We start from the raw sequence: 14,221 nt of genomic DNA on the forward strand, positions 1-14,221 counted from the left end.
TTGTATCTGACCAACTCTTTTGCAACACTGTGAACTGTAGCTCACCAGGCTCCTCTGTCCATGGGATTTTCCCAGGCAAGAATATTGAAGTGGGTGCCCTTCCCTTCTCCAGGGGATCTTCCTGACCCAGGGATTGAACTTGCACCTCCTGTGTTGGCAGGCAGCTTCTTTACCACCAAGCAACCAGAGAAGCTCCCCCGTTAGTTTACTTCACTTTTATTCCTCTTGTCTTGGGAGATGACCTAAGAAGACATTGCTATGATTTATGTCAGAGGTTGTTATACCTGTGTTCTCAACTAGGAATTTCATGGTGTCACGTCTACATTTAACCTTTAAGCCATTTTGAGTTTATTTTCCTGGAGAGCATAAGGGTGTGCTCTAACTTCATCAATTTACATACAGCTGTCCAGCTTCCCCAACACCACTTGCTGAAGAAATCATCTCTTCTCCATCGTATATCCTTTCCTCCTTTGTTGAAGATGAATTGATTGTACGAGTGTGGGGTTTTTCTGGGCTCTCTATTCTGTGAAAACTGTTTTTCAATATTTTTGTTTTTGAACAATCCTAAAAGGCAGAGGAACCAGAGATCAAATTGCCAACATCCACTGGATCATAGAAAAAGCAAGAGAGTTCCAGAAAAATATCTATTTCTGCTTTCTTGACTATGCCAAAGCCTTTGACTGTGTGGATCACAATAAACTGTGGAAAATTCTGAAAGAGATGGGAATACCAGACCACCTGATCTGCCTCTTGAGAAATTTGTATGCAGGTCAGGAAGCAACAGTTAGAACTGGACATGGAACAACAGACTGGTTCCAAACAGGAAAAGGAGTTCGTCAAGGCTGTATATTGTCACCCTGTTTATTTAACTTATATGCAGAGTACATCATGAAAAACGCTGGACTAGAAGAAACTCAAGCTGGAATCAAGATTGCTGGGAGAAATATCAATAATCTCAGATATGCAGATGACACCACCCTTATGGCAGAAAGTGGAGAGGAACTCAAAAGCCTCTTGATGAAAGTGAAAGTGGAGAGTGAAAAAGTTGGCTTAAAGCTCAACATTCAGAAAATGAAGATCATGCCATCTGGTCCCATCACTTCATGGCAAATAGATGCAGAAACAGTGGAAACAGTGTCAGACTTTATTTTTCTGGGCTCCAAAATCACTACAGATGGTGAGTGCAGCCATGAAATTAAAAGACGCTTACTCCTTGGAAGGAAAGTTATGACCAACCTAGATAGCATATTTAAAAGCAGAGACATTACTTTGCCAACAAAGGTTCATCTAGTCAAGGCTATGGTTTTTCCTGTGGTCATGTATGGATGTGAGAGTTGGACTGTGAAGAAGGCTGAGCGCCGAAGAATTGATGCTTTTGAACTGTGGTGCTGGAGAAGACTCTTGAGAGTCCCTTGGACTGCAAGGAGATCCAACCAGTCCATTCTGAAGGAGATCAGCCCTGGGATTTCTTTGGAAGGAATGATGCTAAAGCTGAAACTCCAGTACTTTGGCCACCTCATGCGAAGAGTTGACTCATTGGAAAAGACTCTGATGCTGGGAGGGATTGGGGGCAGGAGGAGAAGGGGACGACAGAGGATGAGATGGCTGGATGGCATCACTGACTCGATGGACGTGAGTCTGAGTGAACTCCAGGAGTTGGTGATGGACAGGGTGGCCTGGCATGCTGTGATTCATGGGGTCGCAAAGAGTCGGACACGACTGAGCGACTGATCTGATCTGATCTGATGTTGTTATTTTAAACAAAAATTCTGAAAAGTACAGGAAGGTGTAAGACAAATGAAAAGAACAGCCTGGATAGAAGAAAGGGGGCTGAAAAAATGGTTTGTAGCAAAGTCTGACCCTAAAAGTTGGTTACAATGCTTAAAATTATCTATGGTCAACTTGGAATCTATGCTACACCAAACTTAGGAGAAGCTGGATGTGTTCTGTTGAAAGAATTACTGAATTTCCTTAAGGAATTAATTATCATTAAGTGACAAGACATGAGTGAGAACTGAAGAAAAGTAGGAGGTATATCACTGAGAATAAGAGTCAATTATAGAAATGAGCAACCACTAGATATTCAAGGATGAACAAAGCTCCTAAGAGTTTGCATCCTCTGGGAAGAAAGAGTTGCTTAGGCAGGTGGTGGCTGAGTCATATCTTGAAAGACAAAGTGGATGAGTATAATAGAGGAGAAAGAACCCTACCCCCACCCTCCCCACCCCCCCAGGAGTGAGGACAAACCGGGGAAAAGCCGTGGATATGAAGCTGAACACCCCTATACTGGAGGCTGCAGATGCCCACACTCCTGCCAGCATCTGTCTGCCCTGGGGCTGCACTTACAGCCCCAGAGTAGGTAGCTACCTAGACCTATTGATCCATCATCACAAGGACAAACAACTTAGATGTTTCCCTAGTCTTGAATTTCTCAACCATGGCTTTACTGACATCTGAGGCTGAAGAAGTCTTCTTTGAGTAGATGCCCAGGCATTGCAGGTTGTCCAGCAACATCCCTGGTCTCTACCCACTTGATGCAAACAACATACCATCCACCCTGTGCGGACACCCAAAACATCTCTAGACACTGACAAATGTCCACAGTGTTGACACCCAAAACATCTCTGCTGCTGCTGCTGCTAAGTCACTTCAGTCATGTCTGACTCTGTGACCCCATAGACGGCAGCCCACGAGGCTCCCCGTCCCTGGGATTCTCCAGGCAAGAACACTGGAGTGGGTTGCCATTTCCTTCTCCAATGTATGAAAGTGAAAAGTGAAAGTGAAGTCGCTCAGTTGTGTCCGACTCTTAGCCACCCCATGGACTACAGCCCACCAGGCCCTCCGTCCATGGGATTTTCCAGGCAAGAGTACTGGAGTGGGGTACCACTGACAAATGTCCACAGTGCTGGAGGAAGGAGCATGGGTACCAGCCACAGTAGACAATCACTGTTCTAGCAATGGAAATACTTCATACAAGTTCTTCCATATACCCTTCACAATGTCCCTAAGGACCAGAGGTTCACAACTGAGGATGTCAATGGTTAGCAACAAAAAGTGGCCATGAAGTGAGGGGAAAGTTACCAACTGAACAGAGAAGAGAATGGCGTAAATACCTAATTAGCCATGTAGCTATCACATGGGTATGGGGATTAAAAGCTTAACCACAGAGTTTTTGGAAATGTCAGTTGTGTAAAGTGCAGGATTTTGGTGGATGAGCCAAAAAGAATTAGCTGGAGGTGACTCTTGATCCTGGCTCAGCTTCCAAATCCGGCTCACCACTCTAAGTCAGTGGATGGATCCAGGTTAGATTGGATCAAGGTAACGCTTACTTCTTGGAGACAAGGAGGTGACACAGTCCGCGGACGGCTTGGGTTCCAACTTCCTTCTCTCTTGACCTGTCCTCTACTTATTTTGACTCCAAAGTCCTCATCCAGAGCATAAAGAAGATAGTGTTAGCACCAAGATGTCAGGCTAATGCCTGCTTTTAATGTTGAGTTTGATCCTTTAGTAGAGAGTCAAGTTTAAATAAGCTTCTCTTTCTAAATAGACTTAGTAGTAAAAGCAGGTATTATCATCAGTGAAGTCTTTGTATCAATTCAAGATCTATCTCAAAAAAACACTGACACAGTGATTAATTAAGCACTTACCACAGTTCCCTTCACACAAAAATCAGAGGTGCACCGGCCATGCCCTCAAGGAACAGAACAGGGAGGAAAGGGCCATGGATTCAAGATTCTGCAGAGATCAAAAGAGAGCTCACCATGGAGAGCCAAAGGGACCTTGGAAGGGAGATCTCCATAGATTGAGGGGCCAGGAAAGGGCATGAAAACACGCGGCTGTCCTTGATGAGGCATCAGGAATAAATAAGGATTTTCAACTCAGATGGACTGAGGCAAGAACAGTGAGGAAGGAGGGCTCACAGGGAGCAAAGAGCTGGAGAAGAAAACTATCAGACCCCCACGGAGGTCAGTCCGTAGTTCACACGGGGCAGTTGTGTAAGTCCAGGTCACAAGAATCCCTCTGACTTACTTCACTTAGTATGATAATCTCCAGGTCCATCCATGCTGTCACAAATGGCATAATTTCATTCTTTATAATGACTTTGCTTTGAGAACCCCATGAACACAATGAACAGGCAAAAAGATATGACCCCAGAAGATGAGCCCTCCAGGTCAGTAGGTGTCCAATATGCTGCGGAAGAAGAAAGGAGAAACAGCTCCATAAAGAAAGAAGAGGCTGGGCTAAAGTGGAAGCGTCACTCAGTCTGGTGGTGAAAATAAAGTCCGATGCTGTAAAACAATGCGTAGGACTGATGCTGAAGCCAAAGCTCCGATACTTTGGCCACCGGATGTGAAGAGCTGACTCACTGGGAAAGACCCTGACGCTAGGAAAGATGGAAGGCAAGAGGAGAAGGGGACAACAGAAGATGAAATCGTTGGGTGGCATCATTGACTCTATGCACATGAGTTTGAGCAAACTCTGGGAGAGCGTGAAGGACAGGGAAGCCTGTTGTGCTGCAGGCAGTGGGGTTGCAAAGAGTCGGACACCACTGAGCGACCAAACTGAATGGAACTAACTGTGGAGCACAGTATGGAGATTTCTTAAAAAATTAAAAAGAATTGCGTTATCATCTAGCAATCCCATTCCCGGGCATATAACCAGACAAAACTGTAATTCATTCCTTCCAATGAATATCCAATACTGATTTCCTTTAGGATGGACTGGTTGGATCTCCTTGCAGTCCGACATTCCTACACTGTTGGTGAGAATGTAAATCGGTGTAGCCACTGTGGAATGTTGGAATCAAGATAGAGTGCTTTAGGAACTTCCCTGGTGTTGGTGTGCTTAGCTGCTCAGTCGTGTCCGACTCTTGCGACCCCAAAGACTGTGGCCTGCCAGGCTCCTCTGTCCATGGGATTCTCCAGGCAAGAATACTGGAGTGGGTTGCCATCTGGGTGGGCCCAGTGGCTAAGACTCTGTGTTCCCAATGCAGGCAGACCAGGTTCAATCCCTGGTCAGGGAATTAGATCCCACATGCCCCGACTAAAGATCCTATGTGCCACAACTAAGACCCAGTGCAGCCAAATAAAAAAGTAAAAGGGATTGTAGTTAATTAGTTGCTAAGTCATATCCTACTCTTTTGTGACACCATGGACTGTAGGCCACCAGGCTCCTTTGTTCCTGAAATTTCCCAGGCAAGAATGCTAGGGTGGGTTGCCATGTCCTTCTCCAGGGAATCTTCCTGACCCAGGGATTGAACCCACATGTCCTGCATTAACAAGCAGGTTCTTTACCACTGAGCAACCAGGGAAGTCCAATTAAAAAAAGGTACAATGCTTTCCTTTCAAACTCATTCCCTTTCACCTCGGATCTGACCATAAGGCTTCCGTGGGTATTTTAGAGAAGGTAAAGCTGAAGCAGAGAGTTCAGTCATCTCGAAAGGTCCTAGTAGTCTTTCCAAGTTGATCATAAGGCATTTCTCCACTTTATAAAATTAATCGCTAGCAGCTGACATGTAGGCCGTTCCTGCTCTGTGCCCAGTCCTGTTCTAAGCACTTACATATTGTAACACGCTAGGACCGTACAACATCCCTAAGACTATTCCCATTGTGCACGGAGGCACAGCTGTGAAATCCCGACAGTGGGCTGAGCCCAAGGCAAGGGGGGCATCCGGTCTAGGAAAGGCCTGATGGCTTGAACAACAGACAACTCACTGACGACAAAATTGTCTCCCAAGCCAGGGCCTGTCCTGCAGTTCCTGGCCTGGTTAAGTGCCTCTCCACCAGAAAAACATCCTTGTTTACTGACATGACTGGTGATATTTTAGTTCTCAAGACTTTTAGACTTTGGCGTGATCTTAAGGAAGCGAGACTCACCTCCAAAGAACATGCCCCGGGTTAATGTTCCCACAGCCCTGGAGGTGAGAAGCAGAACCAGTTTTACCAAAGGAATGAAAATAAAGAAATAGGGATGTTATCTTGTCCCCAGAATATTGTGGAGTTGATTCATCTGGGTCACTTACAATTAAAAAAAAATAACTTCATGATCATCTAAATTTCAAAACGTGGTGCAGTCGTAAAAAATCCACCTGCCAGTGCAGGGGACGTAAGAGATGCGGGTTTGACCCCTGGGTCAGGAATATACCCTGGAGTAGAGTATGACAACCCACTCCAGTATTCTTGCCTGGAGAATCCCATGGACAGAGGAGCCTGGTAGGTTGCAGTCCATGGGGTCACAAGACTCAGACACAACTGAGCATAGAGCACACAAACTTCAAAATGATTTTGGTACACTTTTGGGTCAATGGATGAATCCCTGGGGGGGACAAAATGGTTGTCACTAAATGTTATTACTTACATTAAATATGCCACGGCCTCCAATGACCAAAATATGAGTATGAACATATCTCAGGTCTTCTATAAGCTCAATACCAGACCAAATATAATACTCCCTTACCAAATGCTTTCTCCCCCAAAACACAAGGTAGTCAGGGAAAAAGTGTGTGTTAGTCGCTCAGTCGTGTCTGACTCTTTGTGACCCTTTGGACTATAGCCCACCAGGCTCCTCAGTCCACGGGATTTCCCAGGCAAGAATACTAGAGTGGATTGCCACATCCTCCTCCAGGGGATCTTCCTGACCCAAGAATCGAACCCACATCTCCGTGTCTCCAGCAGTCAGGGTAAAATTTGTGAGTAATTCATCTCTACACTGCGGTTTATCATAGTAGATGGTCAATAAATGTCACTCAAACACAGAAACTGAAGGCCCCTCACTCCTCTAGTGTCAGGACTTAATTTGGGGACCTGGGTCAAAATCCCTTTGGGAAAGAAAACAAAATCAAGCCAACAACACAAGCATCCTGACCTTTAGATTTCTTCTATTTCTCCTTGTAAATGCTGGCTTGCAAAGCAGTCTTTTGCAAGGCGAGCTGTTATTTAATTCACTTAAGAACAATCATCCCTTGCTATGGAGAACACCCCTCTTTATTGTGGGCACCACATACATGATGTGGGATTTGTTTCAGAGTAATAAACCTCTGAGGGGGTCCAGGGTCCTTGCAGATAACAGGCATGTCCCAACAACTGGGTGACCAGCCAGAGCCTCCATTAAGTCCTGGTCAGGGATTTCATTACCAATGTCCTTCACTTGCCTTTGGAAGGCAGATCACCAGCAATGGTCACCTGGGGGAAAATACATATGTAAGAACATAGCCTTCTTCCTTATTTCTCACCCTATGGCTAAATCAGTAGTGTTCTCGGCAATTTATGTTCCAGCTGAATGACAGAAAGGGGTGAGTCCCAAATAATCCAAAGAGCAAGTAATACATTCATGGGTAGTTAACTATTGACTCTTTTCTCTGACTCTCTAGTCCTTAAACCTAAGCTGACCTTGTTTCTCTTGTTCTTATTCTCTTTCTATCACCCCTATTTCAACTGGTGTGGGTTCTCTCTTATGAGGCTAGCCTGTCCCCCCTGTGACACCAAGAGATACACATTTCTTGCTTTCCTTGTCATGACAAGTACAATCTGCTCCTCAGGGCCTCTGTACTTGCTGTTCCCTCTGTATAGAACACTCTTCCCAGAACTTCCCTTGGATATTCTGTTCACTCATCCAAGCTTAGAAGGCCTTCTTCCTACAACTTGCCTGGACCTCCCTACAGGACGCTGTCCTTAGTGGTTTTTTATTAGAGCTGTTGCTTTGTGATATCACTCATTCAGTTGAAGGCTTGTCTGTTGCCTGCCCCGTAAGCACCACAAGGGCAAGGTCCGGGTCTAACTTATCCCTGCAGATGAATGTGTGACACATAGCAAAGGGCCTAGTCAGAGTAGAAGCTCCTGGTATTGCTAAATGATGAATGGATGGATGGGTGGACAGATGGATGGAAAGATGAATGGGTGGTGGGCTGGATGGATAGATGAATGGATGGGTGGATAGATGAATGGATGGGTGGGTGGATGAATGAACCTCCCACTAATCCATGATACCCTGTTTTAAGCCCTGTGATAGGCTCTTTACATAGAGACAAACATACATACATCTTGACAAAACCAAGCATGGCATCATTCATGCCCCTTTTAGCAGTGAGGAAAAGGAAGCTCAGAATGACCACGAGTTTGTCCAAGGACACTTCATGATTAGGTGTTGCATCCATGCTTCAAATCCACATCTGTATGAACCCAGATCCCATCGCCATTCCACCATTCAGCTTTGCCTCCCCTAAGCAATCAGCTTTTCTACTTCACAACATCCTTTGTGTCAGTGGAAGAAAAACCCTAAAAACCTAACTAAAAGTAGATGAAAATTCATTCATAGATTTATAATAGAATAAATTGATGAAACTGAGTGAACTAATGAGATAGTCTTTGATAAAACAAACTTCACAGAGGTAAGACATTTTTAATTTTTCAGTTCAGTTCAGTCTCTCAGCCATGTCTGACTCTTTGCCACCCCATGGACTGCAGCACGCCAGGCTTCCCTGTCCATCGCCAACTCCCACAGCTTGCTCAAACTCATGTCCAACCAGACAGTGATGCCTTCCAACCATCTCATCCTCTGTCATCCCCTTCTCCTCCTGTCTTCAATCTTTCCCAGCATGAGTCTTTTCCAATGAGTCAGTTCTTCACATCAGTCCTTCCAATGAATATTCAGGACTGATTTCCTTTAGGATTGACTGGTTTGATCTCCTTGCAGATTTTTAGTGTTTTTAATTTTTAACATTTCCCAAATTTAAAGCACCTTACAGAAAAAAATCTTCTATAGACAAGAGAACTCTGCCTCCCAGAGGAGGTATGTGGTATCACACCCAGCTCTTGTGCTCGGTAAACCCGCAGAACAGACCCATAGCATATGCTACTTGTACTTTGAAGAAGAAGAGAGTAGAAACAAGAGGTGGAGGAAGAGGAAGAGGAGGAAGAAGAGATAATGATGATCACAATAATAATAAAAAACAAGGAGGACAACACAGGCTCGCAATGCTGTGCTTTGCTTTATTCAGAAAGCAGATTTGCATTCATTTTACTTCAAGTCATATAATGTGGCCATGAAATTGAAAGAGGCTTGCTCCTTGGAAGAAAAGTTATGACCAACCTAGACAGCATATTAAAAAGCATAACATTACTTTGCCAATAAAGGTCTGTCTGGTCAAAGCTATGGTTTTTCCAATAGTCATGTATGGATGTGAGAGTTGGACTGTGAAGAAGGTGAGTGCCAAAGAAATGATGCTTTTGAACTGTGGTGTTGGAGAAGACTCTTGAGAGTCCCTTGGACTGCAAGGAGATCCAACCAGTCCATCCTAAAGGAAATCAGTCCTGAATATTCATTGGAAGGACTGATGCTGAAGCTGTAAGTCCAATACTTTGGCCACCTGATGTGAAGAACTGACTCATTTATAAAGACCTTGATGCTGGGAAAGATTGAAGGTGAGAGGAGAAGGGAATGACAGAGGATGAGATGGTTGGATAGCATCACTGACTCGATGGACATGAGTTTGAGTAAACTCTGGGAGTTGGTGATAGACAGGGAGGCCTGGCATGCTGCAGTCCATGGGGTCGCAAAGAGTCGGACATGGCTGAGTGGCTGAACTGAACTGAACTGAATGTCATATATCTTGATGGCAGTTCTGAAATTGTTTGGGGTCCCAAAGACTCTGTCTCCTCAGTTTTCTACCAACAGAAAAATAGGCTGTCTGGGTTCTTGTTGGTTCTTGCTGTTGTTTCCTGGTCCAATGCCAGGTTTATCCTGTGACTCATTTCCTCATTTGTGGGAAGGATTAGCGTGGTGACCTGGAGAATAAAAGGAGGCGTTCTGGGCACTCACCTCTAAAGTGAGTTCCTTCTGCTCTGACATTAGACTGACTTGTCAGCAGCAGCTGCCTCCAACATGAAGCTGGTGATGGTCCTCATGCTGGTCGCCCTCCCCCTGTACTGCTATGCAGGTGAGTACTGATGGGTGCACAGATGTGGGGCTAAGGTTGCTGTCTGGTTCCCTGTGCAAGAGCTCCCAACCCCCAAGCACCAGTACAGGCCTGCCCACCAGAGACCTAAGCATCATCACTCATTCCAGAACATCTGAAAGAAGCCCTTTGTGAGCTTTGCCTCTGCCCTGGGGCTGCACGTAGTGTCTGACGACATTCAGGGTGTCCCACCATCATCACAGGTGCCATGGGATGAGGCTAGGGACTGACTACTAGAATTAGGCATTTCAGCAGGGCAAGGGGAAGAGATGCTCTGATGATTCCTGATTTTATACCAGATGGGTTTCCTGAAAGAGGCACTCTTGGAGTCTCCTTAAATATGAAAAGAAACAGGAAATCTGCCAGGAGGTAAAGTTCAGGCTGCAGTGGGTGACCCAGGGTCCTGCACCCAGTTGGGGAGTCCTAACTCTTCACAAGTTTTCACAGTTGATTTGAGCCCTTCTGGAATGCCTTTCCTCCCAGTCCCTCCCTGCTCAATGTTGACTGGAGAGGGGAGTTCACACCTCCTTGGAGGTCTCCTTCCCAAGTGAAGATCCAGTTCAAGAATAATGCCCTGGCGGCTAGTCTAGTCATCGGTAATAAGTCACAGACATAGTTTACTTTATTCAACTTACAAAGCTCTTTTGTTCTTCTTTCATTTCTGTTTATTTATTCTTAGTTGTACTAGGTCTTCATTACTTTGCCCAGGCTCTCTCTAGTTGTGGCGAGTGGGGGCAACCCTTCACTGGGGTGCGAGGGCCTCTCATTGCGATGGCTTCTCTTGTTGCAAAGCAAGGGCTGTAGAGCGTGGGCACAGCAGCTGTAGCACACAGGGTTAGCTGCCCTAAGGCATGTGGAATCTTCCCCAACCAGGGATCGAATTCACGTCCCCCACATTGGCAGGCAGATTCTTATGCGCTGTGCCACCAAAGAAGTCCTACAGAGCTCTTTTAAATATCCTCACCTCATTTGTTCCTCAAGTACTTGCAGATGTGTTCAAGGTGACAGGCTCAAGGTCAACTAAATAAAAAATTACAGACCCAAGAATAAAAGCCAGTTCTCTCTAATCCAGTTCCAGAACTCTTTCTCCTACCCAACTGAAATCACCACAACAGATCACTTCACAAACAAGAATTTCATTTGTACATTATTTTGTTTGTTTGTTTCAGAAAATCATTAGCATCAACAGAGCTAATGGACAATATTCTAGAAGCAGTACATGTACAATCCTGGGAAATTTTACTTGTTACTTGGAATGATAATGGCGAAACATCATATGACTCTGAACAAAGAAAGACCAGATAAAGTTTAATATGTTGCCCTGAGTCAGAGCGTCTCACTTCCTCAACACCCTTCTTAGTCAAGGTTACATAAGGTTTGGCTTCTAGAGGCTAGCAAGAGGAAGCACAGATGTTTTAGGTCTTAGAGAAATCCCAGATCCCAAGTTTACTCTTGTAGAATAGAGAACTGAAGACCATTTGCCATAATCTTTATGAATAGATATCTCTGCTGCTGCTGCTGCTGAGTCGCTTCAGTCGTGTCCGACTCTGCGCGACCCCATAGACGGCAGCCCACAAGGCTCCTCCGTCCCTGGGATTCTCCAGGCAAGAACACTGGAGTGGGTTGCCATTTCCTTCTTCAATGCATGAAAGTGAAAAGTGAAAGTGAAGTCGCTCAGTTGTGTCCAACTCAGAGACCCCATGGACTGCAGCCCACCAGGCTCCTAAATGACAACCACCATGGTTCTGCCCTCCAAAGATGTTCATGCATCCATAATGGAGCCCATGTTTGCCTTCTTTCTTCCCAGGTTCTTCTGGCTGCTCCCTTCTTGACAATGTGGTTGAAAAATCAGTTGATCCCACTGTGTCCAAGGATGAATATAGAGTATATCTTAAAGATTTCGCACAGACTGACGTTGAGAAAAAGGCTGCAGATGAATTAAAGCAATGTTTTCTCCAGCAGTCAAATGAAACTCTGGCCAATTTCAAACAGATGTTGGTAATTTCAGCTTCTTCTGATGTGCTTTTACAACCAAGGGACAGGGACAAATAGACTCTACATTTGTTATTCATTACACTAAAGCGAGTGATGAATGTGTTTCATTTCCATTTATTTCATTGTGTGGTGAGTCTGATGACTTTGACATCAAGAAAGATGTCCAAGGCTACAGTGCTGAAATCTTCAGTGAATAATAAATTTAAAAGACAGAAGAGGGAAAAGCAAAGGGTCTACCTAAACCACATTTCCCCAGTAGGCACAGAGGCAGACACACACACACACATTATGATCAGTGAAATAAACCAGTCACAAAAAGACAAAGGTAGCTCAACTCTTATACCAGGTTTCAGGAGTAGCCAATCTCATAGAAACACAGGGTGGAATAGTGGTTTTCAGAAGTCGGATATTGAGGGGAAATGGGGGTTATTTAACAGGTATATAGTTTCATTTTTGTAACCTGAAGACAGTCTGGAGATTGGTTGTACTGACTGCAGAGTGAATATAGTGTTAGGTATATTTGAAATGGTGAAAATGGTAAATAGAATCATTTACTATGTAATTTAAATTACATCATTTACTATGATCCTTATAATGAAGGATGCTAGGCTTTTCTTCTTGAAAAGCCTAACTCAGATGGATCTTTCTGAGTCACAGCCTCAAGATTTTACAGGCTACAAAGTCAAAGATGAAGGTCCCGGCTATTTTCTATATTTATGACAGAAAGTCTGCATAGGAATTCAAAACTTCCTTGGGTCCTTGTATTGGTGCTGAGATTGTCACGATTCTATGGAAAACTGATAATATACGTAGCATCGTTATAGATAAGTTATTACAGCAAGAAATGTGCAGAAAAGAACTTACTCAAGGGACCTCTGGTGGGGAAAAGATCTGGAAGCACCAGCACTTCTTTGGCATTGATAAATGTCTCCTGAATGATAAGATAAATGGGATCATTCTGATTTAACTTCCAGGACTAATTCTCTTGAATGTCAGATGTGTGTGAACGCATTCAAGATAACAATTAGAAGAAATGTTTATTGTGCAAGATTTTATTTTGCAAGAGGGAGCTGAAAATCTAAGTGATTTTTTTTGTTTTTCAGCAAATCATGTACGACAGTATATACTGTAAATAATTCTAACTTTCTGCAAGACCTTTGGCTCAGAAATGTCAACTGGCGATGAGTATATACCACAAGCTGTCTGTCTTTTTTGTCTTTTAATCTACACACTGCAAGACAATTGTTGAAACCTCAAATACATTTTCATTTCAATAAAATATCTGCATATCTAAAGTTCTTTTTTGTTATCTGATTCAAATAGAGACTTTAGAGAGCTTCACATATAACACACACACAGAATTATTCATTAAATAACTCATGGGTGAAGGATGGAGGTATCTGAAAGGCACTTTGTCTCTTACCATTTCTAGTCCAACATTAATTGTCTCTCTGGAAAAGCGGTTTTCCTCCCCTCCTCATTCCCATCTCCCCAGGAACTAGAGGGGAGTTTCCGGTGGTTGGGTCATACCCAAGTTCCCTGACCTGCTTCAGTCTTCATCTTCATTCTGAACCCTGCTGGCCATGGGGGGCAGCTTTCTCAGCTCTCTCTGTCTCTGCCCCAAGTGTGCAGGGCTGGGAACAGAGCCATTGAGAGAGGTAACTCAGGCAAAGCCAGGGTGAATCCTGTCTTGATTTTAAAATCTGATATATGGCACTAATCTTAACTTTTAACATTAGTTCACAAAAATATTGTTTACCCTAATTCCTGAGATTTGAGTGAGTTTAAGTCGCTTAGTCCTGACCGACTCTTTGCAACCCCATGGACTGTAGCCCGCAAGACTCCTCTGTCCGTGGAATCCTCCAGACGAGAATACTAGAGTGGGTAGCCACTCCGTTCTCCAGGGGAATCTTCCCGACCCAGGGGTCCAACCCGAGTCTCCTGCATTACAAGGAGATTCTTCACTGTCTGAGCCACCAGATGGTTGATGCCCCCTAATAGAACTGTAGGACTGTCCCCACATGTGTCCCTTGAATGGCAGCGTAACTCATCCCCTCATTCACACAAGGACCTATGAAGTCAGGAAGATCAGGGGGAAATGTGCACTATGTTGGAACAAAGCAAAACAAGAAATTTTAAAATCGCACCTTAGCTCCCCTTACTTCTACCAGTCCCCACAACCCTCTCACCAAAGATAAGTTACTGCCCTTCTGCTCACACCTCCCAGAGTCCCTTTTCCTTCTGGAGCCATCCCTTCTACCAGGAAGACCTCTG

At 44.4% G+C, this 14,221-nt stretch overlaps 1 protein-coding gene across 1 annotated transcript; it reads left to right on the forward strand.

The window, feature by feature from the left end:
* Positions 1-9,815: 9,815 nt before the first annotated feature.
* LOC133241312 (mammaglobin-A-like) lies at positions 9,816-13,242 on the forward strand. Its single transcript, XM_061406640.1, has 3 exons — positions 9,816-9,934; positions 11,760-11,950; positions 13,051-13,242. The coding sequence occupies exons 1-3, from the start codon at positions 9,880-9,882 to the stop codon at positions 13,081-13,083; spliced, it is 279 nt and encodes a 92-aa protein (XP_061262624.1). The 5' UTR covers positions 9,816-9,879; the 3' UTR covers positions 13,084-13,242.
* The last annotated feature ends 979 nt before the right edge of the window (positions 13,243-14,221 follow it).

The sequence above is a fragment of the Bos javanicus genome, chromosome 29, assembly GCF_032452875.1.
Source record: "Bos javanicus breed banteng chromosome 29, ARS-OSU_banteng_1.0, whole genome shotgun sequence".
NCBI lineage: Eukaryota > Metazoa > Chordata > Mammalia > Artiodactyla > Bovidae > Bos > Bos javanicus.